The sequence below is a fragment of the Salminus brasiliensis genome, chromosome 12 (genome assembly GCF_030463535.1).
Source record: "Salminus brasiliensis chromosome 12, fSalBra1.hap2, whole genome shotgun sequence".
NCBI lineage: Eukaryota > Metazoa > Chordata > Actinopteri > Characiformes > Bryconidae > Salminus > Salminus brasiliensis.
Window position 1 is genome coordinate 34,406,204 of NC_132889.1, and position 25,389 is coordinate 34,431,592.

Consider the following 25,389-nt stretch of genomic DNA (forward strand, 5'->3'; position numbering starts at 1 on the left):
AAACTAACAGAGACAAATAGAGGCTGAAATGAAACTGAAAATATTAATTTTTCATTAAAACGAATTTGTACTGATTTTTCCAGGCTTTATTCATTATTCAGCTATTAATCTTATTATAGACCTCCCATTCAACCAGTACAAATGATTAAGTTTACACAGCTGTGTAGAGAGTGAGGATGTTAAAGGTGGGCCTATATAAGAACCCTTATTATTATTCCTAGGGCTTTTTCTGTGTAACTGCTGTAAATTCTTTACTGTGCTGTCCGATAGCTACCAGGTACCTGCTAAAGTAACTAGTGTGTGAGTACTGAACTGAGGTCTGGACCCAAATACGGACCCACACTTCATTAAACATTGCAGTATGAGGCCCATCAGCAGCTCATGGAAGCTGTTTTTCAGACTAATCGTGGGCTGGACATCACAGAAGCCCCTCTGGCATGTTTCACGTTGGGTTAATGGAGAAAGGAAGCGTTCTTGAAGACTGAAATAATTGCTGGGCTCAGGAAATGCCTGCCAAAGGCCATTTGCCGTGGACAAAGAGAGGATGCTCCACCATCCCTCTCCACTTATCTTTCTGCTTCTCCTCCCTTCCTCCCTGTGAAGACCAGGAGGTCGAAATGTGACTGTGTGTGTGTGTATGTGTGTTTGTGTGTGTGTGTACAGATTTAGTTTAGAACTTAGGTTTCCTAACTTGGAGGTTAGTGTAAAAAGACATTTGGAGTCATTCTGGAGCATTTCTTTTGGATTATTCACCATAAGATGTGAAAAAAAAACAGCAAAAATGGACATACAAGGTTTTTGCATGACAGCAACAATATACACGGTACTGTGAGGAGGGGTTTTAGGCACCTAAGCATGTTATTTAAAGGCATTGCCTTTACTGTAGAAGCTCCAGATCTCATCAGAACAGATGCAACAAGAGCTTCTCATTCTGAAGAAAGAAAGTGGTGAGATCTTGTCGGGGAGCTAGTCTGAAGAACAGAGCTCGGGTCCTCCAGGTTTCTCCTGGACGCCCCCCAGTCCAGCCAGCACAGCGTGGAGGATGTGTTCAACTCCATCAGCAGCAGCAGCAGCAGCAGCTCACCTGATTTACCATCATTAAGCCCTGATTTACCACCAAACCAGGTGTTGATCTGAGGAGAACTCTAAATAATACTAGACTCCATGAGGAGAACTCTGGAGATGTTCTAATGATGAACACAGGGATGGAGAACCACCAGCACTTTCTGTAGTTTATTCTAATATTAGTGTTTTACTGACAAAATAAACACTTACTGCCCAGATAAGCCGCTTTTTCATTCCAATTCGTACAGTACAATATATACACTATATGTCCAAAGGTTTGTGGACACCCCTTCTAATGGATGTATTCAGCTACTTTAAGTTACTAAGCTTGCTAAGCTTGCCTAGAGACATATGTCCAATAGGAAAGCACTCTCTGGAGCAGATAAGCATGAACAACATGAACTTGTTGGCACCATGTCTAAGGTATGGGCTAGGGGGTGTAAAGCCCCCCCCCCCCCCCGGATTGATATGAACTGTGTTCTCTGGAATGTTGGTTGGGGCTCCATCCAATACTTTTGGGATGAATTTGGGGAGTTGGGGATGATGAGGTGGGGTGGTGTTATCCAACATCCTGACCTCACTAATGCTCTTGTCATTGAATGCAATCAAATCTTCACAGCAATGTTCCTCCAAAATATAGTAGAAAACCTTTTTTTCCTGGACAGTAGAGACAGTTACTTCAACAAAAGCAGGATCAGCTCTTTTTGATACGCTTGATTTCAGAAGAAACAATGTAGGAGCAGGCGTCCCAATACTTTTGCCCATGTAGTGTATATAGTAATATGTCATATTACACATTTGTGAGTGTGTGTGTGTGTGCATGGTGTGTGTATGTAAGTGTAACCCTGTGTTTCCTCTTTTTATAGCCTTCATGGTTCCGACATTTGGTGGACTGCATGCTCTCGTTCCAAATGGACAGAGGGACAGTTCGGTGAGATCCTCTTCTTTTCTTTTGGTCAAATTTATCATTTTAAAGGTGCCATATAATGGAAAACGCTTGGCATAGCTGAATAATAAGATTTCGGTTTATAAAAAATGAAAAGCTGAGAACCTCAAACACAGCAAAACAAGCTGCCAAACGGTCCGATTCCAAACCCCCAAAACTGTTACATCACAGTCTTGACCACTGCTAAACGCAATGGTTACTTCAGGAGAATATAGAAAAGAGGCTAAAAAGGCTAAACAAAAAAGACACTAGCTGACCGGTGAGGACTGGAGGAAACAGCTGTAGGGGTCGAGCCGGAAGGGCTGCACTCGATTACTGGAGGAAATGAATGGATGCTAGCAGGATCCAAAGCTAACCCTACCAGACCCTACCTTAACCTCCTAGGCTAGCTAACCACAGACCATACTGAATGGGCACAGAAAGAATCCACAGATGACAGCAACACTGTCGGTTAAGACTCTGGACTAATTACAGAAAATTCTTGTTACAGTTCTAAAAGCTATGCTACGCTAGGCTAGGCTTGGCTATGTGGCGGTGAGCCATCATGGTGACATAAACCAGCCAATAAGAATAGAGTACAGTCTCAAGTCCTCCATAAAAGAAAAATCAGGCGAAATAACAGGGTGGTAAATAGGCTTGCATCTGAGCATTCAGTAGGTGATACACTTACTATTTACACTGATCAGCCATAACATTAGTACCAGGTGAAATGAAAAACATTGCCTTCATCATCTTCATCTACAGTGGCATCTGTCACAGGGTATGTAGCACAGTGGCACAGTGAGTGAAGACGTCAGTTCTTGAACGTCACATGAGCATCTCTAAAACTTTAGGCAGGTCTTGTGAGAGTTTTCTGGTAAGCAGTGGTCTATACCCGCCACAAGTGGTCCATGAAAGGACAAGCGGTGAACCAGTGACAGGATCATGGGCACCTAAGGCTCAGTGATGCGATCCATGGGGGCCCCACCTCCAATTTGCAGGACTTATAGGATCTGCTGCTAACGTCTTGGTGCTACAGGGTGCCTTCAGAGGTCTTGTGTGGAGTCAGATCAGGCACAAGGGGGATCTACTCAATATTAAGTACTAATGGTACTAATGTTATGGCTGGTCAGTGTTGTTTGTATACAGCTAATAACACACGAAGCATTCTATGGCACCTTTAAAAAAACTGCAATATATGTATATATATATTATTATATATAACTACGTATATAACTATATACATATGACACTGCAAATTATCAAATGTAATATAACAAAATATGAGGGATATGAGTAAAGATATGAGTAAAGATATGAGTAAAGATATGCAGTGACTTTTACATAACCTGCTTTTCCTCCCTCTCTCCGCTCCAGGTCAGGACAACACCCCACGTCCTCCCAGGAGTCCAAACCACACCGTTAACCACAACAAGTGAGAGAGCCTGTAACAGCACAGCTGTCAAAATATAAGGGCCTTGCCTGATAGAAGATCAAGGCCTTCCGCCCACGCTAGGCCGGCTGCGTCAGGCTGAGTGATAGCACATTTTTAGGGCTGATTCGAGCTTACTGACAAATTTCCCAGGCTTTCAGTTTGACATGCTGCAGAGGGAGAGTCACTAGTCACTAGGAGAAGGCCTGTGTTTATGTTTACCCCTGTTTTTAAAGTAAAAGCGGCTAAATGGTTCTTGAGACACGTAATTTACGCATATTTTGAAAGCCTAAATGGAAATGTAGGGAGGTAAAAATGTGACTTTACACAAGTACATGCACTCAATATCAGTAATACTTGAGTAAAGTGGGGGGATGAGAGCACAAATGAACACATTTTGGTATTACCACTTTAAAATAATAAATATTATAATAAGTATAATATACACAATATGGACAAAAGTATTGGGACACCTGCAGTCATTCATTGTTTCTTCCAAAATCAAGGCTTTGCAAAGAGAATGTCTTGCTTTTGTTGAAGTAACTGTCTTTACTGTCCAGGGAAGATTTTTTGGGTGGAGCATTGTGAGGATTTGACTGAAGCATTAGTGAGGTCAGAATGTTAGATGATCTCCAACAATTCATTACAAAAGTATTGGATGAAGCACCAACCATCTTTCGAGAGAACACTGTTCTACTGCTCCACAGCTAAACGCTGGGGGACTTTATACCACCCTAGGCCATGCTAGGCATTAGGCAAGTTCCAGAGAGTCCTATTCTATTGGCAGTATTTCCGCACAGGGATTAGACAAGCTGTGTGCAGTGTCTCTGCAATGGGTACATCTTATAGTAGCTGAATGCATTCATTTAAAAGGGTGTTCACAAACTTTTGGACATATAGTGTATGTACAGACTCCTCTCTGTACTGGTCTGATGGGCCAGGTGGGCTCCAGGTGGGCATGGACTCTGAGTGGATGTGTACATGTGTTGTTACTGGGACCCAGTTGGGATTCTCAAATGGGCCCCATAGTTACAGCCCACCTTAATCCCACATGGGTCCCATCTAGGCCCCATGTGCAGTGTACAACCCAGATGTGGCCCATGTTTAACCCCTCCTTGTCCAATCACTGACCCTGGTGGGGAACCATGTAGGGTCAACGTGCAACCTGAGGCCAAATCTTTCTGGTTCCCAGTTAGGCTACCCATACAGGCCCTACATGGACAATGTTCGCTGAGTGTGTTACCCTGTGTTAGTTTGTGCCCCACTCACCCCAACAAATCCCCTCAAAATTACATTCAACTACAGTCAAGATGCTCATTTCAGCACTTAATAATGAAAAAATGAGGGTTTAAGTGAAGCCCAGCAGCAGCTGCGGAGGCTCTGTTTTCCTCAGAATGGGGTAAAGCAGGAGCTTACACAGCTGACTGCAGAGGCAACACAGTGATTTCTGCCTTATGCATGGTGTTTGTTTTGGGGTGAAAGGTCATCTGAGAGGTGGGGCATGTCTGAAACAAACAGCTTGTCCAGACAAGCTTCAGGCCATGGCAAGAGCTGAGATAAGGGACAGCAGGGATGGGGTTTTAATGCATGGACTGTGTTCCTGATGTGGGATAAGGAAAAAAAAGCCAGGAACCACCAAGGAATTTTGGGGGTTTAACAACGTTGGCGTATGACGTTTGCTTTTTACAATTTTCGAGTGGAAAAAGGAAATTAGCATCATGCAAAACTTTGGGATTTGAGCTCTCAGACAACTTGTACCCCAGCTCACAGACCTTAATTAGCTTGTTGGGGCTATGGCTTGTTTATGATGAGCATTAGGAAAGGCCAGGAGACAAATAGACCCCTTAAACCTTGTCCTAACAATCATCAGCCATGGACTCCTCTGAGTTACTGTCTCTGAACACTCTGAACATTAAGATACACAATGCCCACAAAGCAGGAGAAGACTATAAGATGACAGCAAAGCATTTTATTAGGTAGCTGGTTCCTCGGTTCATAATGTAATCGCGGGAAATGGTGGTTAACTGGAAAGGTGGAGGTCAAGTTGAGCAGACTCTGGAGTGGTGGTGCACTGCTCTACTGTGCAGCAACACCCACACACATATATAACTTTCATTGAAGAGCCATAAGACCTTTCCTGCATCTTCACCACAAAACAAACATCTAAACAAGCTCTAATACTCCTGTGGACTGATGAAGTTAGAATATAACTTTTGACCACAATTAACAAAGGCATGTCTGAAGAAAAAGGGTGCAGCATTTCAGGAAAAGCATGCCTCTCCAACTGTTAAGCACTGGGGTGGCTGGAGCATGCGTTGCAGCCAGTGGCACAGGGAACATTTCAAGGAATGAATGGGTTCAGTTAAACACCAGCAAATTCTGGAAGCAACAAACTGCTGAAGATGACAAGAGGATAGCTTCTAACAGGAGGATAATGATGATCCTCAAAATGCACAATGAACGACCCCAAGAGTTGCAAGCTGAAGGGTTTGCTGCGGCCTTCACAGTCAGCCCTCCTTGACCTAAACAGTGCAGCCAAGCCAAGTAGCCAAGATTCTCCCAGAGGAAGACTGCCTGAAAATCCATCAGACATGAATTAAAAGACTCTGGGATACTTGTAAAAGGAGGTGATAAAAGCTTAGATGGCTAAATCTTGTGGACTGCAGTTTTCCAATACTGCCACAGATTCTAGATTGGACTGAGTGCTGGACTTGCATGGGTTATTGTCCTGCTGCACAGTAAAGTTTCCTTAGTTTCTTTTTAGGAGACTGAAGCTGATTGCCTTGCAGTATCGTGCGCCCTGTATTATGCACCATCCACATCAGCATCTAAAGATGTAGGACAAACAGACCTCAGCAGACTGTTTGTGTTTGTTTTCATTCTGGTGTGCTGGTCCAGCACCTGGACTGCTTTGCTGTCAATCACACCACTCAATTTGGAGCTTCAGCACTTCATTACAGGTCAATGACTGTCGATGGACAGAATAACTTCTCTCTAAACTGAAACAACCACAGGTCTAGCGACTCTGCTGGCTGGTTGGTTGCAGTAGAATATGTAGCTCCGCCCATCCCCATATGTTTCAAAGACAGAACTCCAACCATGTCCAGTGTATCCAGTTAGTTTTTTTTCTGTGCTAATATTGGCCCCTTTTTATTCCCCCTAGAAATCAGTCTAACCCTTACTCTGCTATATTGTAAGAAGGTGGGGATACACTTAGGAATGAAGTGATTGACAGCCTTGGCTGGAAGAGGCCAGTCGTCTGGAGGACACACATGGCATCCTTTCTGTTCGCTACATGGAAGAGCTCTGCACTTTTACTGTTGGAGCGTCCACTTAACGGACAAACTGGAAATCCAGGAGGAAATCCGCTCGGCTTCTGCGCTGTGAGCTCAATGAAGATGGTCTGAGATACTTAGGCTTGGTCTACCAAATGAGTAGGCGAGTCTGGCTCCACATTCGGTCTCTACTGAGCAGACTCTGGTTGCAGATTGACACCATGGGGGACAGTCCAAACTATTTCAGTTCCTGTGCTGATAGGTGCTGGATGTAATGACAGACCTTGAGTGTTAGTTGCTGGGGGTCAACGGTGAGACCCAAAAGTCTAGGCCCAGAACACCGGTACTCAATGAGCCCCTTAAGGAGCCCCTGAGGAGTCTACCACACTGTTCCGAGCACTGAGTGTCCATTCTTTGAGGAGGTGTGGTGGCAATCAGATGTCACGTTTTATGGAGGTGCAATCTTAGCTGCCGGAAGTCCGTAGCTCTCACACATGGGGGGGGACGTGCTGAGGGGTGTGTCTGAGGTGACGAAACACTGGAAAAAATAAACAATTCAAACAACACTCTGTTGTGTTGAGGCTCTTTACGCACAGCTAGATGACTTTGGGTTCGAGTTCTTGACATTGGTTCGTTTTATACGTCCCTTTGAGGCTGTTCCATTGTCCGCTTCATCAAGATGTGTCTCCTCGCCCGGCCCTAAATGTTTAGCCTACTTATGTTTCCTATTTGGCAACAGCTGCAAGCTGAATAAATCAGAGAGGCAGTGTGTTAGGGAGGCGGCAGCCTGTGAGAAAGAGAGGATAGGAGTGTGGGGGGAGAAAAAAATGGGGGGAGAGAGCATGAGGGAGAGTGAGAGAGAGAGAGAGAGAGAGAGAGGCTAAAGGATTTTCACATGTGTGTCTGGTCAGGGTGTGCTCGCCTCAGAACAGAAGTGTGCCTCAGGGAGATAGAGAGGAAGAGAGAGAGGAAGAACGAAGGAGAGAAGGAAAGAGACCAGACAAAGAGAGACAGAGAATTGAGAGAGAGAGAGAGAGAGAGAATAAAGTGAAGGAGAGAGAAAGGGGGGTACAGAGAGTGAACGAGATGAGAGCGTGAGGGTAAAACCCCTGTTCTGAAACATCTGCTGTGTAACTCGAGTTGCCATGTGCTAACCTGGATCTGCGCTTCCTGTTGCTTCATCTGGCTTTAAAAAATCCGCTCGACCCGAGCCGAGTGGAGCTCCGCTCTGCTATGAGGGGATCCTTCATCTTTTTAGGGGTGTCGCTGTGTGTCCTCTCGGGTAAGTACGATTGAGGTTCCCCCTCTGTGGATACAGATCCGGCAGAGGTGGGGTCGAGCAGCTAGCACCATTTTAAAGTATTGTCAGATTCAAGACTGTATCAAGTCTTGTACTGAACCTGAGTCAAAGCAGCTTGAGGAAGTAACTAGCTCCTCGAGTTCCCAAGCTTTCAGTCAAACTCCAGTGGAGCTTCTAACTACATCCAGCACCGTTCAGCATAGGAACTGACGTTCTGTAGAGTCAGCTCTTCTCTTCTTGGATCCTTTTTGGTCTGAAACGAAGTGCTGAAGCTCCAAAGTGGGAGGCATGAGGGGCAGTAGAGCAGGCCAGGAGCTGAACCAACACAACAGAATGAAAATGTAGGAGAAAGGAGAGGAGATGCACACAGATCCTGGACAGGAGGTCCAGCTGAGTTGTGTTTGAGTCTACATGCACTGTAGGAAAAAGGCTGGTGCCAGTGCCAGTCTGGTCCTTTGTTGTTGGGTTTATAGGATGAGTAATTGGCTGTTGTCACAGTTGTTGCTGTTGCTGCCCAGTGATTCATTTACCCAACGTTTGCCCACCAAATGTTGGGTGAACCTCCATTGTCCATTCTGACTGTGGGTGTAACCATTTTCTCTCACACTTCTGTCTCTTCTTTTCTAGGTGGCAGCTTTAAAGACTCATCGTTTCGTAAGTGTTACTTACTCTCTGTTACAGGCCCTGTAGTGTGGAGGTTTGAGAGGCCCACCATACTGCCCCACTGTGTCTATATTTATATATAAGATAAGATAAGATAATATAATCCTTTATTAGTCCCACAGGGGGGAAATTCTCGGTGTCACAGCAAAAAAGGATAGCAAGACACTCAGATAAATTACCACTATGTACACAAAAAAAATAATAAAGGTAAAAAGGCAATAATATTATTTACAGGTTATTTACAGGTAATTGTAAATGACTCTTAATTGCACTTGGGGGGGGGGGGCATTGTACATTGTTATTTTACATTGAGGGAACTCTATTCCCTGGACATGGGACAATTTAATATAATTATTATAAAATGTATACACAGAATTTGTGGTACATTAATCCCAAAATCCCAAAAAACATTTATTATTATATTAAATTGTCACTATTACGGCCCTATAGTGTAAATGTGGAGTTCTGAGGGGCACAAAATATTAACCAAAAACTCCTACCACACACACTATTGACTTTCTTCACCTACCGATTCAGACGTTCAACTGAATCTTCAGTTTTTTTGGGGTTTACTTATATTATATCTATATCACTGACATTATATAGTTATAAAGTCAGTGAATATGTAGAGCCTGTAATTTCAGTAACCACTAATATATATTTTATGTTGGTCCCACTGTTCTTGTCTGCTCCATTATGTCTTATAGAAATTGCATAAAAGCTGCAAACAGTTCTAATAAAAAACATGTGACCTGCAGAATCAGTGATGTCACTTCCCCTGACGGGAAACATATGGAAGGCAGTGGGAAGTGCCGAACTTCTCCTCTCATTATTTTGTAGAAAATGTTGAGGATAGGCCAACAGTATATTCATGATTTGTCAGATTTGTTATTGCGATATTGAGTGAATCTCTCATTCAGGTTTTAATAAATAGTTTTATAATAAATATATTTAATAAATAGTTTTTCTAGTTTAACCCCTTTAGACGGCCTATGGTCCGCCGGTGGGACAATAGTGTTGTTACAAACTTTGATTAGCGAAGAATAGCCCCACCAGTCTGTACAGACGTCCCTGTAGTTACTGAGTAATGCACACACAAGGGGCTGTGGTTACAAAATGTACCAGCAGTTGTAGCCAGTTCACTTCCTTTTTTCTATACTCACTGTCCACTATATCAGCTCTACTTCCCATACAGGAGCACTGTGTAGTTCTATAACTCCAGACTGTCTCCATCTGTGTCCATGCAGACTCAGCACTGCAGTGACACTGACTGATGTGCTGGTGGTGAGTTAGTTAGTAGTGTGTGTTGAGCTGGTGGTATGAGTGGATCAGACACAGCAGAGCTGCTGGACTGAGAAATGTCCAGAAAACAGAAATGTCCAGCCAGCAACAGCGTCCTGTGGGCAGCAGCGTCCTGTGAGCACTGATTAAGGACTAGAGGATGACCAATGCAAACTGTGCAGCAGCAGATACAGAGCTTCTGTCTCTGACTGCACCTTCATCTACAGGGTGGAGCAGCTCGGTAGGAGTGTCTAATTGAGTGGACAGTGAGTGGACAGACAGACACAGTGTTTAAACACTCCAGCAGCACTGCTGTGTCTGATCCACTTAAACTCACTCATCAGGCGTGTGCTAGAGGAGTTCTCTAACCTTCAGGTTTAGAAAACAACCCACATTGCTGACACAGATGTGCAAATGCACACACGCACAGCTTGTCTAGTCCCTGTAGAGACGCACTGCCAGTAGAATAGGACTGTCTGGAGTAGACAAACATGAACCTATTAGCACCATGCTGCCTAATGCCAGGCATGGGCTTGAGGAGTATGAAGTCCCCTAGCGTTATAGGGTGGAGCAGTGGAAGATCTGAGTTCTCTGGAGTGATGGTTGGGGCTCCATGGTTGGTGATGATGATCATCCAGCATCCTGACCTCACGCTGAGGTCAACAAGAGCTAACGCTCTTGTTGCTGAATGCAATCAAATCCTCACAGCAGTGCTCCACCAAAATCTAGTAGAAAGCCTTCTTCCCTGGACAGTAGAGACAGCTACTCCAACAGAAGCAGGATAAATAATTTAATCAATAGGAAGGCAGAAACAGATAGGCAGGGGGATCTTCAGGCGTTGACCATAGCTTCAGTGCCTGTGTAGCTCTTTCTTGATGAAGAACTGGTTATTTCACAGTTATGCTCTGAACATCTGTACAACAATCCTAACTTTGAGCACCTCCATCTGTCCTTTTAGGCTGTGGGCAGGGTGGAATTTGTAAGGACTATTGTGATATCTGCATTGAGAGCCACATGCCAAAGACTGAGTGCTATGAGGTTCTCACCATCCCATTATGTTCCCTGGATTTTGTAAAAGAAATGAATGACATGAACAACTCTAGCTGGTGCACATGGGACAAAGTGAACAGGTTAGTTTGCATCAAATCATACAACCTCCAGGAGAGATATGAGACCAGTTACTGATGCAAGACTACACTTTTCTTTCTGTGCATCTCTGCAGTTCCTACAACAAGCTGACGAAATGTACAGAGGATATAGCGGACTGCCTGCTGATCCCCTGGCCCAACAAGCTGGTGGAAGAGATCTTTGTGGACATACACACCAACTACTTCCAGGAATGCCCCGAAGAGACACTGAGGGACCCTCCTCCCAACGTTGTCTTCGCCCTCGTCATGACACCTATATGCCTCATCCCAGCCATGGTGGTTCTTGTGGTTTTGAAGACGAAAAACGGGGACAGAAGGTCCTAATGAATGGGACCTCCTGGATTCGCTCCATCTGTCACCCTGGTTAAACCTCCTGCACCAGGAATGCTCAGAAGAACCTGCATCTCTTCCTTTCCAGAGGAGGCTGGGGCTCTCTTACTTTTTTCCGTAGACTGGAAGGTCTTACTGTATATTATACTGGACCCAAATATGGAAGGAGGCTAGCCTGAGACAGGATTACATCTCAGTTCCAAATAGATGCATCAGTCAGCTTCACATGTAAAAATACTGGGTTCTTTGGGGCAATGATATAAAAGAACTAGCTTAGACTGTTCTAGATAAAACGTCTGAAATTTGCAACTGATGTTAGATTGAAAAAGTGGTTAAATTGGGGCAGGGGCTCATCTGGGTAGTGGGTAGTTCCTGAAGACCCCTGAAGGCCTAACCAGATGTGGCGAATACAGGTCCAGAAAGTAGAAAGCCACCCCTATCTGGATTGCTCTGCTGCAGCTTAGCCTTTCTGGACCTGGATTTGCCACCTTTGGACCCAACCAATGTTCCATAGTTCACTTGTCTGTATCTCCTGGGATACTAAGAAATCCTAATTCCTGTAGGGCATTTAAGAAATGTAAGTCTTTTATTTCCAACCAAAACCAGCAGAATAAGCCGCTGACACTATGGCCGAGGATTGTAAGTTCAAATCCTGGGTCATGCTGCGTTTTGCCCACAGCAGCCAGAGCCCCAGAGAGCACAATTGCTCATGCGTGTGTAGATGGGGCTCTGTCCCCACATCACTCCCATTGCGATGCTGGTCGGCACAGGCATCTCTTGGCTGATGTAGCTGGAGATCCGGTGCGTTCCTCAGAGCATGTTGGCTGCAGTTCCAAAAGAGGCAGTGGCTGACTTTACATGTATCGACAGAGGCATGTACTAGTCCTAGTGAGTGGGTGGGTTGATAGGTTCAACTAAATTGGGGAGAAAATGGGGTAAAAATTGGGTAAAAATAAATAAAGTTATTAGATCTTCTCTGAAGGCCTAAACAACAGCTAACATCATCCAGGTAAAGGTGGTTCTTTGATGACATTGCTCCCAAAAACCTAAGACTAAGCAGAAGAAGCAGGAGGCTGCATTTTAGGACGAATTTGGATCCAGCTGGTTGGATTCGAGATGAGGAACAAAAATTGGATGCTCATCTCGAATCCAACCAGCTGGATCCAAATTCGTCCTAAAATCCAGCCTCCTGCTTCTTCTGCTTAGTCTTGAGCCAAACTGAAGAAAGTGATAAATGGATGTACAGTATATCCGGTTTGGTAATCATGTAAGCAATGTCAGGCTAACGTGTTGTAGTTTCCCTTTGTGTAATTTACACGTTTGCTTGCTTTGCTTTGCCTGTCATGTTTCACACAGCTCAACCCATGTACTGTAATTTTTTTCTTCTTCAGCATTTTAATATACATTTGAACGTCAGTCGAGTGACAATAGCTGTTGTGCTAGCTCAGATATGATCATGAAAATGTCTTCCTGTGTATTTCTGTTGTGACGTGAGTCATAGCCACTGACTCTGGAAATGTCTAGATCTGACGACTCTGAGAATTGTCTTCCACTCATTTTTTTTTTTTTCATATTTGCCTCAGTTGTCTGTTCCTGTGACAGTAGTGACAATAGGTTCAGGACATTTCTATTGGTCCATTCATCACCCAAGGTGCCAGACAATGCCTTTATTGAGTATTTTACCGTGTTTTTGAATATAGAATTAAGTAAGAATGTGATTTTGGTTGAGGCAGAATTGACGCTCAGATGCTGGTTAACAAGCCTATTTACCACCCTGTTATTTTGCCTCTCAATGACACGTAATCGCCCTTTTACAGTGGGCTTGTGAGAAAAATATGCTCAGCTTTGCTGCTCTGCTGGCACTGCAACAGCTCACAGGAGCCACGTAGCATAGCCAAGGTTTTAATGCCATTACAAGAACATTGTAACTATTCCCGAGTTTTATCGGATCAAGCTGCTGTCCTCTCTTTTTGTCCTCTCAGCGTGATGTGCTGTTTGCAAGCTGAAGAGATTGTAGCTGGTTAGCTTTTAGCCTTGCCCCCACTTGCTTCCCTAGGATAAGCCGGTGCTTTTCCTTTTGATGTGTGTTTTTCTCCAATTTGGTTGAGCCGAGGTTGTCCAGTTGCAAACGGCACTTGCTTTAAGCCCAGCACAGATACTTGCTCATTTCCCGGCTTTTGCTTCGTCATGCGCCGTCTTTGAGCTCTCCTTCTGCAGACGCTAGCACAAGAAAAGCTGTGTTTCCAAGGCCTGGTTCCTGTTGCAACCCTTATTCCCATAACTTGCAGAGTCTGGAGGTGATGTGCTGCTCTCTAGTATCAACAACACCATGTTCTCCTGAAGTTGCTGCCACAGCTTTGACTAGGGCTTTCGCTAGTATTTCGCTATGTAATTTTCAGGGTGTAAAAATAACTGTCAAGACTGTGATGTCACAGTTTTAGGGATTTGGTATTGGCTCGTATTACAGTTCTGTAAAAACAGCAGTGTTTGAGATGCATGGATTCATTATTCAACCAGGTTTTGTTCTGATGGTTATGAATCTATCATCAGAGCTGTGGCAGTTGAGGCAAATATGGAACAAGACTGGGTGGATTTTTTCTCTTAGGGAGCAACTGAGTAACATAGGTCTGTTAGTTTATCTATGGGTGTGAAAGAAAGATTGGATTGTGTGTATTGAACAAGTCTTTAGTGTTATGCTGACGAGTAGCTCGCCAAATGTCCCTGTTCTAAGGTTCTGGGAGCAAAGATATTTGTATTTGTTAATGACAGGGCAGTGACGTTGGTGGGATATCCTGGAGACAATCTCTGGCTCAGGTTAAGAGTCGGATGGAGAATTAAGGCAGTAGTGGAGTATGTAGAGGATTCGAGCTAGGTGTGTCTCATTGGTCTCTGTGCTGGGGAATCGGGCCTTTGAGAGCCAGATCACTCTAGCTTACTCAACCTACACACAGTTGTTGCTTTCTTTGGTTGAGTCTAGTCTGCCATTGCTCCACACCCTGGAAGTACCATACAAAGGACTCTATGAGATGTGTCCATGCCTCACTCGTTTTAATGCTTCGTATAATGGAATTGTAACATCTTCTACTTGTATTTCTTTTTATGTACTTTGCACTTTTGCTTATCGAATGACGATGAAAGTGTCTGCTTTCAGTAAAATGGTGTAGGTCTGTGCTGTCATGGCAGTGGGCTGTGCCATGCCCTACAGAGCTTAACAATCTGTGAACCCAGTTTTATACTGTTACTCTCGTAGCACTTCAACATACAATTAAATGATGATTTTTTTCTAAAGCACTGTCTCCGATGATGATGAAGACTGACTCTGCCCTGTGCGTTGTGGATTCCCTGGTCAGATTAGTGTCAGTAGAGAACCTCTTTTCTGCTTTTCTGATTTCTGCTCATTCCTGAAAAAGTTTTTAGTAAGCATAAATCCTTTCTTCACTGTGAAGAAATGTGTTAGAAGTCAAGGGCCGGAGGGCTCTCATGGGTCAGCTTAAAATATTTGTTTGGATATATGAACCAAAAAAACTTTTACAAAGTCATTCTACAGGCTTTCTTTACCTGATAGAACACAACAGGATGTTTCTGTCTATGAAACAAGTGCCACTTCCAAGCTTTTCACCAAGAACAATTTTTTTTTAAAATCCACAACATAAAAGATATGTTCATCCTTCAAAAAACAAACAAACAAAAAAAAAACCTCAAGCATAAAATTCTCTTTAATTTGGTCTAAATGGTCAATTTTATTTACACATGGGCGCCATTCCTGCTGCCTGCCATCAGCAGTTGGAACCAGAGAGAACACAATTGGCTGGGCCGATGGATCAGAGCTGGGTAGCCAGGATACCCATAGTCCTCACCCTCATAGAGCATTAAAAGTAATAGGGGGTAAAATAAAACACAAAAAAAACCCCAAAAAGCTGGAAGCCATATTCACAATAACATGTGACGGGGTGGTAAATTTCATCCTAAAATGATCGTTCTTCATGTGGTCAAGTTCCTGACAGGTCCAGGTCTTTGTATTTATAGTATCATTTTTTTCAATAACAAACACAACAGGTTTCCCTATCTATTTTGCATTATGGGGTGGTTGGGTTAAGCTTGTCAGACCCTGTTTAACATGAAAAAACAACAAATAAAAAATGTAAAGGACTGTTTTTTTGCAGCTTGGTGTTCGTATATGGATCTATGGAGGCGGGGTACATTGTGGCGTTACTTTTACAAAAACTTTTCATTTCAATAAGTGAATAAATGTTTGTTTTCTCTTGAAATTCATCCTTTAAAGTTTTCTAAAAATAAAAAAGTCCAAAATGTAAGTTTACAAAATTACAAAAAGACTTTTTTTTAGGCCTTCTTTCCCACCACCAATGTGTCAAATACAGCAGATACAAATTCCATATATGTTTAAACAGGGGTGCCCAAACTTCTGAATGTATGTATGACTGTGCCATGAAGATGGAAACGTGACTTTCAATCAAATCTCTCACACATTCAACCATCTGGACACGGTTTCTGTGTCTGTCTGGCAGGGTACGGTGGGAAACAGAGGGTAGGCACCCTCCCTTTTTTCCTCCCTCTCTCTCTTTCTCCTCCTTTTCCTCTCCCAACCCAGGTCAGGTCATCCTCACAGCTCCGCCTTCCTTCACTGATCTCACCCAATCCTGCGTCACGTTCATAGCTCCCACAGGACAGGACACACCTCACACCGCAACCAACCCAGCCAGTCACAGCTGGCCAGATGCTCCAGGCTTCCGCTGGTGCCAACAGGGCTGGCTGTCAGTGCAGGGGTACAGGCTCTGGCCCAAACATGGCTGGATCCCTCGCTGGATTCACCTCACCGGGACGTGATGCTCACTCCCTTACACTTTCTGGAGCTTGTGAAGTCAAAGAAGATGACATTATAATAAACACTACAGTCAGACTGTGATTCACAGAGTGGGATTCCCTGACCTGAGCCTCAACAGTGTTGTGCAAGTCTGGCCTCCATGATCCAACCCACTCCCCAGACCTCAGTGAGCGTCTTCAGAGTGAGTAAACAACCCTGCTGCCATCTAGTGGTGGTGGACTAAGACAATACAGCAATGCTACTTTAGTGCCAAAAGGGAAAAAGATGTTATATGATGATAATGAAATATATATGAAATTAAATATAAATGAAATTAAATGAGATTAAATGATATATATATATATATATATATACATATATTTCTATATATATAAAAATTCAAGGACGTGCAATCTAGAATTAGAATACTTCCTTAATCACAGAATATTGTTGTGATTAACACAATTAAACTAAAAATAAATAGATTGACACCACTAAATATATATACAGTTATTATATATTTATAAATTAGTTTTACTGAGGAATATATATACCAGCTCACACAATGAGCATAAAATCCACCCAAGTTCAATTCAAATACAAGTCTATGAAAAAACATATATACAAAATTATACAACAAAAGAGCCCACTGAAATACACCCAGTATGGTTTTTCATATTCATATTTTACAGTCAAAAAAGTTAAAAATGAAAAAACAAAAACAAACAAACAAAAAAAACATTAAATAAAATGTCAAAGTTAACCAAATTTGTGCTACATTTTTTAGATAATGTGTAAAGTTGTCCAACCTAGCAACAGAAATGGCTGACAGGAAGCGGTGAGTAAAATTCCATAAAATGCCCAGCCCTTACAGTTTACTACTAATGATGCCCTAGAAACTAGAGAACTGCATTTACCTTGAATAATGAAAGTTTGGGACATGGATGTTATGTGCAGTATGCATGCCGTGTCGTGGCTCTGCTGAGTGTCCACTACTGTGTCCACTACTTGCTAGGAGATTCCTTTGCCTGACCCTCCACATAGTTTTGTTCAGGAAGTCTGACCTCTGTCCTCCAACCTATTCTACAGCCCTCAGTGAGCTTCCTCAGAGTCTTTAATACAACACTACTGCCACCTACTGTATAGTGTTGGACTACTATATTAAAGCAATCCAGGCAAACACGCTCATGTGGGGCTCACATAGGTGGAGCGTGGGCCAAGTGGGTTCCAGGTGGGCATGGACTCTAAGTGGAGGTGTACAAGTGGGCTTCCTAAATGGGTCTTACAGTTACGGTCCACCCTAATTTAACATGGGTTCCATCTAGACAACCCAGACGGGGCCCATGTTTAATCCTGCCTGGTCCCTGGAGGGCAACCATATGAGGGGCCACTGGATGGAAAACAGCCTCTTTTTTGGCATAATCAGTATAAAAAAAACTGTAGTTGTAGTGGGCAACACCACTGGTGTCACTAACAGACTAGGGTTCAATTCCTTAGTTGAGCAAGTGCACAACCACACTACACTGTCCTACCAGTGTAACAGGATTCAAATGTGTCACTCTAAATACCAAACTTGTAAATGTGATGCCCTGTTTTCTTTAGACATGGCTTGAGCTCCGCAGCGGAAGCAGTTGCACCTATATTGCAGCTGCACCCGTATCCTGACCATAAGCATGAGCTATATTTTCATATGAATCACTCTGGAGAACATGATGGTGAAAAAGTCTTTCTAAAAAGGGACAGGAAGCACAAATGCTTCCTGTGTACAAACAGCACAGGACTTCCCTTGTGGTTGAAGACACTGTCCATCCTGTCTGTCTAAACGTATGTTAAGCTGACTCAGGAACAGCACCTCCATTCCAACGCAACACTTTCATGCGGACGGTTAAAAGAAAACTTTCATTTTTTCTCAAACATGAGCTGAACTCTGTCTGTCTGTGCTGCTGTTTAGAGATATCCGTAAAATCCAGTGTCTGGAGATTGACTCTCTTGTTTTACTAATTTAAAACTGTGAAACGTGGAGAACATAATAAAAAGAAATGATTTTAGGAACAGCAGCAATATGTGCCCCATCTCTTTAACACCCCATCAATATCCTTCCATCTCCTCAACACCCCACAACTCCACCCCATCTCCTCAATACCCCCATCAATCCCCTTACATCTCCTCAACACCCCACAACTCCACCTCACCTGCTAAACACCCCATCAATCCCCTTCCATCTCCTCAACGCCCCACAACTCCACCTCATCTCCTCAACGCCCCATCAATCCCCTTCCATCTCCTCAATGCCCCACAACTCCACCTCATCTGCTCAACGCCCCATCAGTCCACTTCCATCTCTTCAACACCCCATCAATCCTCTTCCATCTCCTCAACGCCCCACAACTCCACCCCATCTCCTCAACGCCCCATCAATCCACTTCCATTTCTTCCATCTCTTCAACGCCCCACAACTCCATCTCCTCAACACCCCATCAATCCCCTTCCATCTCCTCAATGCCCCACAACTCCACCTCATCTGCTCAACGCCCCATCAGTCCACTTCCATTTCTTCAACACCCCATCAATCCCCTTCCATCTCCTCAATGCCCCACAACTCCACCCCATCTCCTCAACCCCCCCATCAATCCCCTTCCATCTTCTCAACGCCCCACTAATCCCCGTTACATCTTCTCAACGCCCCACAACTCCACCCCATCTCCTCAACACCCCATCAATCCCCTTCCATCTCCTCAACGCCCCATTACCCCACCCAGTCTCCTCAACGCCCCATTACCCCACCCAGTCTCCTCAACGCCCCATTACCCCACCCAGTCTCCTCAACGCCCCATTACCCCACCCAGTCTCCTCAACGCCCCATTACCCCACCCAGTCTCCTCAACGCCCCCTTACTCCACCCAGTCTCCTCAACGCCCCCTTACTCCACCCAGTCTCCTCAACGCCCACTTAACCACCCAGTCTCCTTAACACCCCCTTAACCACCCAGTCTCCTCAACACCCAATTACTCCATCCAGTCTCCTCAACACCCCATTACCCCCATCACTCTGGCCGAATGTCACTGCTATACCAAGAAGAATCTGTAGAGTATACGTTCATAGTCAGAAATTAAAGGCAGATCTAACGTCAAAAAAACATTCTAGTCTTGTTGTGTTCACCTACTTCATGGCTAAAGCCCTTTAAAACCCCATTTTGTTTTGGGAATGATGCTGTTGAACCCCAGCAAAAGTCATTAGACATTATGTAGTAATTGACAAATAGAATACACATTTTCTTAAACAGCAGAAATTGACAATCTATTTACAGTAAACAGTAAATAGTTTTTCCACATAGGAAGAGCTGTTACTGGGCCCACACAACATGTTCCCGAAGGGCAAACTGTTCACCTGAACATACACCAATAGTGAAACAAGCGCACAACACATCATGACAATGCGCCACATTAGATGGAGGCTGTTAATATAGTCCAGACAAAACTCCACAAAAGGTGACCCTGGAATAGCAGCTGCACAGAGAGCCACCATCAACCCGAAGTGTACATCACAAATCGCTAAAGGCAGAAAAGCTCCGAACGCAGCTATTAGAGCTGCTGCTGCTCTTCCACCATGACCTCCGTATCTGTGGCCCAGATCTCCTGCTGCAATAAGGGCTGCTCCAGCCCCTCCAGATGCTGCCAATAGACCCCCTAATAGTACCCCAGCTGGAAGCATGGGAGAGATTTTCATTAAGAGTGCCAGGACTCCAGCTGTAGCGAAAGACACCGCACCTGCGCTGATCTCAGTGGCCTCGTCGTCGACGAAATACGAGAAGATCACGGCACCACAAGAGGCCTGAAACATCTGAAGAGCGAGCACAAGGACAAAGAAGCGCTCCAGCACCTGCAAATCCGGTAGAGTGAAGTCAGCTGGATCTAGAAAAGGCACTGAAGGTTGCTCTTCATCACGGAAGCAGCTCCTGGCTATGAGGACTGCAGCAACCATGATGGCTGGTATCTTCACAGCTGTCCTGCTGAACTGGAATTTGTGGAATTTGTGACACATGCAAAGCAGCAGTAATGGAAGAACGAGGGGTAACACGGACCCCATGTCTAAGAAAAGAACAAACCCTGTGCTAAACCACAATATGGCCATTGCATACTCCAGAAATACTGACAAACAGGTCACATATGAGATGACTGCACCGATACAGCCGTAGTAAAAGCCTGACCATGCACAGAGTAGATACCACACTGTGCTGACCAGGCTGTGCAGCAGCACGAACGCCACGCTGGAACCCACTGAAAATGGGATCAGGATAAAGCTGGAAAAGGCCGATTCCAAAACAGCTCCTACTGCAGCTCCAGTTACCGCCACTCCCAAAACAGCCACATGCGCAGCCAGAGCCAAAGCGATTTCCGGTCCTTCGAGATGTTCCTGGCTCTGTCTCTTGACCAGGTCATAAACCTGGTGTCCACAAGCTATTCCAGCCCCTGATGCCACGGCGGCCCCTACCAGAGACATGTAGGTGACGTATGAAGAGGTAGTAAACGGGTAAAGTTCTGGGAGCGTCACTGTGAGCTCTGTTTGACCTTGTGTGGCCCCCTTTATAAAGCAGCCCATCGCTGTAGCCATGTCTCCCATGCAGCCTCCGGACAGCAGTGCCAGGCCCAGCACTGCTAACATATCTACAGAAGAGAAGAGAGCAAAGATCTTGAAATTGCTGGACATGCATCTTTGCTCTACATGCATCTTGCATCTCGTATATATTTACTAGGAAAAGAAATAGATTGAACCGGGCTCTGAGAGGCTTGTTGCTTAGGTCTACAATGCACATACAATTCCGATCCAGGGGCCGGATTCACAAAAGTGTCTTAACCCCAGAAAGGCTGATCACACACTAAGGTGTATTACTCAGTAACTACAGGGACTTCTGTACAAACTGGTGGGGCTATTCCTTGGTAATAAAAGGTAAAGGTGCACGTATTTGTCACTGTGTCAATATGTACAGCTAAATGTGTTCTCCAAATGTAACCCATCTGTGGTAGTGAACACACACACACACACACACACACACACACACACACACACACACACACACACTAGTGAACTAGGGGCAGTGAGTACACACACACCCAGAGCGGTGGGCGGTGGGCAGCCAACTCCAGCGCCCAGGGAGCAGAGAGTAAAGGGCCTCGCTCAAGGGCCCAACAGGGCAGCTTGCCGAGCCCGGGTATCGAACCCACAACCCTGTTATCGATAGCCCGGCGCTCTAACCGCTGAGCCACCACTGCCCCCAATTAAAGCTGGTTATAACACTCAGCCCTTCTTTAGCAACTTCATACTTTAAAGTTGTTAACTTTAAAGAAGTTAAGGGCGAGGCAGTAGCACCGTGTGGTGATTTTAAGGGCTTTACACAAACATGGAGAAAATGAGACATCCTAAGATCTAAGCTCTTAAAAAATAAAGGTGCTACAAGAGGTTAATTGAGCAATGCCATAGAAGAACCACTTTAGATTCCATATAGAACCATTTTTAATAGAGATGTAACCTTTCAACTGATAGAACAAGTCTTTAGGGTCTTTTAAAAGAAGTAGACCCAAAGACGACTCAATGCTAAAGGTGCTTTAGATCAGTTCAATGGCAAACAGGGTTCTTCATGGAACAAAGAGTGGTTCTTCTATGGCATTGTTAAGGGAACCCTTATTTGTGTAACACTTCAAAGGCTTTTGCAAAGGATAATAATGAAATAATTAAAAAATGCAAAGGTTTAAAAATGACGGATGTGGAATTGAAACAAAGGAAGAGCAGAAATGAAAGGAACAGATAAATAACAATAAAACAGGCTTCAAAATCAAAGAAAATCAATCAATGTAAAACAGTGAGGGTTAAAATATAAGAACTGGAATATAAATAAAAGGACATTAATAAATGTCAGAGAGCAGTAAGCTGAATGGTCTGGACGGTTCAGGTTGATATGAAATATGTTTACTTTTTTTTTTTTTAGAAGTGGAAACAGTGAGTATGTCAGTCGTTTAAGATAAAATGCTTTAAATGGTTCAAGATAAAATATACAGCTCTGGAAAAAAAATAGAGAATACTCTACATGATCAGTTACTGTGGTTTTACTATTTATAAGCAGTGTGTTTAAGGGAAATGAACATTTGCATTGTATTTTTTCATAAACCATGGACAACATTTGCCCTAAATTCCAAATAAAAATTGATATTTAGAGCATTTATTAATTAGCAGAAATGACAACTATTTAAAAACAGCTGCTCAAATAATGCAAAAAAATAATTATAATAATTATAATGCAAAGAAGTTATTATTCAGATTTAAACACAGTACTAATATCTGAACTTTGAAAGCATTCAGAAATCACTATGGTGAAATAACCTCGACGGCCAATCACAGCTCTCATGTCTCGGCCGGCTTTCCAATAGTCTTTCACACTGCTGTTGGGACTTTATGCCATTTACAGTCTGCAAATTCAGCTAACTCAGCTTAGTTTGATGAAATGTCTGGAATAAAATGGCTGATGTACACGTAGAGATGCAGATTTTTTTTTTTTACTTCAAGCTTACGAAAAAATGTTTTCAAAAAGTTATTTAATAAAGTTATAAACATATTGCTTCTTAACTTTTACTTAAGATGTATTATTAATTAAATAAAAAAATATTAAATAAAAATAGATTCTCTTAAAACATGTTTCTAAATATTTTCTTAACCTTACAATCACCTTACACTCATCTCAGACTGTAAGAGCTCAGAAGGTAAATCTCTAAACTGATCAGTTTAAATGAACGTCTCATTGCTGACAGGGCTGTTTGTTCTTTACTGAAATGTTGGAACGTTACGTTAAATTCTGTTTGTCCTCCGTTTTGCTCTGTTTCCATTGCATAGATTTAACTGAAAAAAAAAAATGGAAAATTAAAAATGTTGGATTGTTTAAGTAGTGAAATAAAGCATAAAATAGACTGATCTGAATAAGAAAACAAAGAAGAGTGTGAGAAAATATTAAGATGATAATTAGGAGTTTAAGTATCTTTTTTAAGAATTGCATTCAGGAACATTTCAGTTTTAATCTAAAGCTTTTTTTTTTTTTTTTTAAGGAAAAATATCCAGCCCCTAATTTACAAAAAAGGTCTAAAGAAAGTCATTTTCATACTTTGCAAAAAAAAAAGTTTAAAAATAAAGTGTAATTCTTCAAAAAGCATCGTAACTTTTCTATTAAGAAAAATGAGAATAATTGGGATTCTTTAAAAATTATACTCTTATATTTCCATAACTTTACAATAGCCTCACACTGTACGATTTCAGACGCTTGATGAATGTCTACTTTAACTGGATTAAAAGTGGAAGTTGTTCTTACAGTACTGTTCATTTCACCATGCCTGTTGAACTGATTTCGGACCTTTACACCCTACTGCTCCAGCCTGGAATGTGGGAGTGTGAACATGGTGTCAGCAGAAGACTAGTCTGACAGGAACTACCTCAGAAACTGACGCTGGCCGTACGTGACAGGACTTGTGCTAACTAATGTTTTTCCAAGGAGCTTAAAATCAATACCCCGCATGAGCAGAAGTGCTGTGAGTACACACACACACCTTCCTATTGGTAGCCTTTGACATTTTAGCCACAACTAGATGCAGAGGAGTAAGCATTTAAATGCGGTCTCGGTCTAGGTTCGAGGCACAAACCCCTCACCTCAACCCCTCACAAACACCTTCACAATCAATTAGAACTGCATGCCAGAAGGGTAGAGACTATTACTGCAGTAAAAGGGGTGGGGGTTGCAACCCCCCATTAATTACCATGGGTCATTCAGCAGTTTTACTAAACGTTGACATGATTTAGTCCTGATATGAAAGAGAGCCACTGAAGACCTGTCCAGCACTTCTGTAAATACTGTGGATACTGAGAAATACTGGGTTTCCAATCATGTAAATCACATAAAATTTTACTGTAAGCATCACATTAGACAGTAAATAAACAATAAACAACTATTTGCAAGAGCCTACATCGGCTGGAGTCTTATGCAAAAGTTTGGACACCCCTCGTCAGCCTCACTTCTGCACATTCTGCAGCATAGCGACTGTTTATTTACTAAACTGAACATATGTGGGGGCAAAAACACCAAATGTGGGGTGTGCAGAAGTAAGTGCTCATGAATAGGTCATGTTTTCTTATTTTTCAAAACGAGCAGCAGATTCAGCATTTGTGTTGGACACAGATGGAATATGGCCTCCGCCTTTCTCACCTTTATTCGCCCTTTATTTACACTTAGGCTTTTGACCAGGGTTGTTGAAACCTTTGCAGAAGACTGCTTATACAGTACAAACAAATGGAGTTTGATAAGTTAAACCCCCAACCATCTTATCTACAAAGCAGGAACACACCCTGTGACAGGGCATCAGTCAGTCAGTCACATGGGACCACACCCATTCATTCACCCTTAGGGGCTTTTTAGCATAACCAGTTCATCTACTATGCATGCCTCAATCATGGCTACTCGGAGCTCGACATGCTGCTGACTTAACACTAGCAAAACGCCTGGAGGACTGTGTAACGCTGCCTACTCCATCATATCTGTATAAAAACCTGTAACATGACTCTACCGCCTCCGTCCACGTGCTTCTTTACTTTTTAGTGACAGTTCTCTACCTCTCTGCTTGTCCAGAAATGCATGTGAACAGCACGTCCTTAGTGGTGGCTCAAAGCATGAATTATACTGCCCGACTGTAGGGAAATACATATATACATACATTTTTACATAATGCTGCTTTAAAGCTCATGGTTTTAGAATGGGATATTCAGCATATGAGTGTGATGTTCAGGTGTCCATATAGCTTTGGACAGGTAGAGTATAAACGAAAACCATTTATCAGTTTAAAGAGAAAGTGAAGAAAGAAATTGAGAAATAGGAACTCACTGCAGATGGTCGAGAACTTCACTCTGGATCTGTGGGCACAATGATGAACAGGATGTGAAGATGTTAGAAGATCAAGTATGGGTTTGATGTTTATGCTCCAACCACATTTAAGAAGCCTGAAAATTTGCTTGTCCACTTTTTCTTGCAATTTGGTGCTGCCAATTAACCGTGTTGGCTTCCCGGCAATGCCGTATCTGCAACAGTTTGAAAAGAGGCACTGGCTGACCTCATGTGTAT

General features: G+C 43.2%; 2 protein-coding genes across 2 annotated transcripts in view; one reads left to right on the plus strand and one right to left on the minus strand.

The window, feature by feature from the left end:
* The window catches only part of ramp2 (receptor (G protein-coupled) activity modifying protein 2), a 12,842-nt gene extending 297 nt beyond the window's left edge, over positions 1-12,545 (plus strand). The window contains exons 2-6 of the mRNA XM_072693226.1: positions 1,932-1,996; positions 3,368-3,425; positions 8,625-8,651; positions 10,900-11,071; positions 11,164-12,545. Of these exons, the coding sequence (XP_072549327.1) occupies positions 1,932-1,996; positions 3,368-3,425; positions 8,625-8,651; positions 10,900-11,071; positions 11,164-11,413 (572 nt within the window). The 3' untranslated portion in view covers positions 11,414-12,545. The remainder of the gene's footprint in view (positions 1-1,931; positions 1,997-3,367; positions 3,426-8,624; positions 8,652-10,899; positions 11,072-11,163) is intronic.
* The window catches only part of ezh1 (enhancer of zeste 1 polycomb repressive complex 2 subunit), a 291,439-nt gene that overhangs the window by 51,441 nt on the left and 214,609 nt on the right, over positions 1-25,389 (minus strand). The window lies entirely within an intron of this gene.